Source organism: Nuphar pumila, chromosome 2, assembly GCF_984573655.1.
Source record: "Nuphar pumila chromosome 2, dmNupPumi1.hap1.1, whole genome shotgun sequence".
NCBI lineage: Eukaryota > Viridiplantae > Streptophyta > Magnoliopsida > Nymphaeales > Nymphaeaceae > Nuphar > Nuphar pumila.
This window is the reverse complement of record NC_143250.1, coordinates 70,196,859-70,199,541: the sequence shown is the minus strand read 5'-3', so window position 1 is coordinate 70,199,541 and position 2,683 is coordinate 70,196,859. Positions and strand designations below refer to the sequence as shown.

The 2,683-nt window shown below is 43.4% G+C and overlaps 1 protein-coding gene across 1 annotated transcript; it reads right to left on the bottom strand.

Moving 5' to 3' along the window:
• Positions 1–270: 270 nt before the first annotated feature.
• Positions 271–1,254, bottom strand: LOC149845720 (subtilisin-like protease SBT3). Its single transcript, XM_089989128.1, has 2 exons — positions 612–1,254; positions 271–416 (listed from the first exon to the last, which is right to left on the bottom strand). Exons 1-2 carry the CDS (start codon positions 1,252–1,254, stop codon positions 271–273), a joined length of 789 nt encoding a protein of 262 aa, XP_089845254.1.
• Between the last annotated feature and the right edge of the window lie 1,429 nt (positions 1,255–2,683).

The following is a 2,683-nucleotide window of genomic DNA, read 5'->3' as shown; positions in this document are numbered from 1 at the left end:
CAATTACGGTATGTTGCAAACACACACAGTTTCATTAATTTGTCATAAAAATATTAATAAAACCGCAATTTATAATATGTTCATTATTTCCATTGTGTTTGCTTTCAAACTCAGTGTTGTCAGAGGCGTACGCCTCAGTGTCTGAAGCGTACTCCTCAAAGGCGAAGCACACGCTCAAGGTACTCAGGCATTGCAGTGAGGCGTTTTAGGCTTGAAACGCATGCTTCACTCATGTGAAGCGTACGCTTCAAGTCAAAATGTGCTCCGCTTCTAAAGTGCATCATGGCACCATTTCAGGACTATCACTTTAAAGCCTGTCATTGTTGTCAAATTTGCTCTGTAAGTTGCAGGACCGTCATCTCTTACATTGGTCACAGTCCTCTTGAATCTTTGCACACCAGAAGACTGGTCACTGTCTACAAAAGCAATGAAAGATGGGTAATTCAGATTGATATTCCCGCCTGCACACCTACCATATTCCGAAGAATTCTTGGCGATTGTCTGGAATTGTTCTCTTGTAAAGTTCAAGGCACAAATGAATTTCGCATAGTCATGTCGATTGGCATCTTAGACCAAACCAGGGTTCATAGCCTTGCTTGGATTGATCTGACCTGAACCTGTTTGCAGTGGGGAGGCACCATCGCCTATCAGTTCTCCTGTATTGTCTAAAATATCAGCAGTTGTCATAATGGCTGAGGGAATTGCGGTTGGGCTCCAGTTGGGGTGAATGGACTTCAGTAGTGCCGCTAGTTCGGAAGCATGAGGGGATGCCATAGAGGTTCCACTGATGAGATTAAATTTGGTAAAGAATGGTCTGTTCTGCAATTCTGTGGCAGATTTGTTAGGAGGATAAGCTTCCAAGATAAGAGTACCAGGTGCTACAATGTCTGGTTTCAGTATCATTGAACTACCAAAAGACAGCCCACTCGAACTGAATTCTGCTATTCGAGGCGCTGGTTTTATGCGGGTAAATGTCTTGCGGAACTTCAGGCTAACAATTGGATTTCTGCTGGTTCTTATATAATTTCTTACTGCTACTGAATCATTGGGGTCCAATGCAGTTGATGGACACTCAAAGTCTTTTGCTCTCACCACAATTGAGGAATTTATCAGGAGTAAAGCACCTGCTCCTCGTGCATTAGCAACCACAAAGGTCTCGGATACTTGATTCATCACCAAAAAATTCACATACAACAACCTTATTTCTTGCATTCTTGAGCGCTTTGTGGTTACTGCAGGCCAAAGCAGATTCATTGTAATACAGTGGTAACTCTTTCACTGCTTTGTTGCCAAACATACAAGGATGAACCAATCAAGGAAACTCAATTTCCTAGAGTGACAATCCCAGAGGACCTCCGATCTATGGTGGTAGCACCAACTGTTAGTATCCACGGTGCGCCATTGTGAAACGTCCTGAAATCAGGTCCCCTGTTTCCAGCAGATGCAGATACTACAATACCTTTCTCCATTGCTGCAAATGATGCGATAGCAATGGAGTCTTCACAGAGAGGACCGCGCTTGAAGCTCAAGGACAACGAGATCACATCCACACCATCAGCAATTGCTTGATCAATCCCCGCAAGCATATCAGATGCAGTGAGTCCTTGCCAAATGACCTTATAGATCGCCGATTGAGCTCGCGGAGCTATTGACGCCACGCACGCCAAGTGTTTGTTGATATGTGTGAGAGGACAGTGGTCTTGAAGCTTATTTTATTATTTTGATCATGAAGCTTACGCTTCAATGCCTCGCTTGGCCTCAGCACATTTAACAACCTTGTTCAAACTTTATAAATGTTATATGATTTAAACCTTTTCTAATATTTGAGTTACCTCCACCAGTTATTAAACAGGCAAAGCCAAAAAAACACGGCCTAAGCCCAATATTTGTCCACTCCTACCCAACCCAATCCCAATAGATGAAAGTAAACGGGGCGATCGTTGCATTGTGGCGCAATTAATTAGCAGGTTTGGAAAAGTTTGAAATCAAAAGCAATCAATAAATTAAATTAACCTATTTTCATGACATGGTTCAGAAGGGAAAAATTAGAAATAATAATTTTTTTTTAACGAAAACAAACAATTGATCTTCCAACCTTTAACTTGAAGGCTGAAAATTGTTCCATCTAAACCACGTGTGTGGAACACTAGGTTATGAGAACCCATCATACGTCATATGACCATATAACCTGCCCTTTTCATTTTTCAGTTGCTCAAATAAAATGTCTCTCTCTCTCTCTCTCTCTCTCATATTTTTGTGGATTGGTAGGTGAAGGCGAGTCTCCTCTCCTGTACCCAGCAACGACGGGGAGGAACATGGATGAGGTGATGAGGGTGCTGGATTCCCTGCTTATTACTTCAAGGCACAAGGTGGCTACCCCTGTGAATTGGAAGCCTGGACAGAAGGTTGTCATCTCCCCATCCGTTTCGAGCGAAGAAGCCCCACCCACAAATTCATGAATCCTTATCCGTCCATGAGTTGAATCTGCTTCAACGTTCGGAATGGGGTCGCCTATAGTTAATTAGTCCCGGCATCTTCGATCATGTCCAACGCGTGGCATGGTGGTGCCCGAACACCGCGATGAGGTGTCGACCAAAGAGTACGCGTGTCGATCCCTCAAAGGCCCGTTTTTAAAAGAGGGCGCTCCCCATTCTCAAATAGACTCCTCACCTACTACCTCATT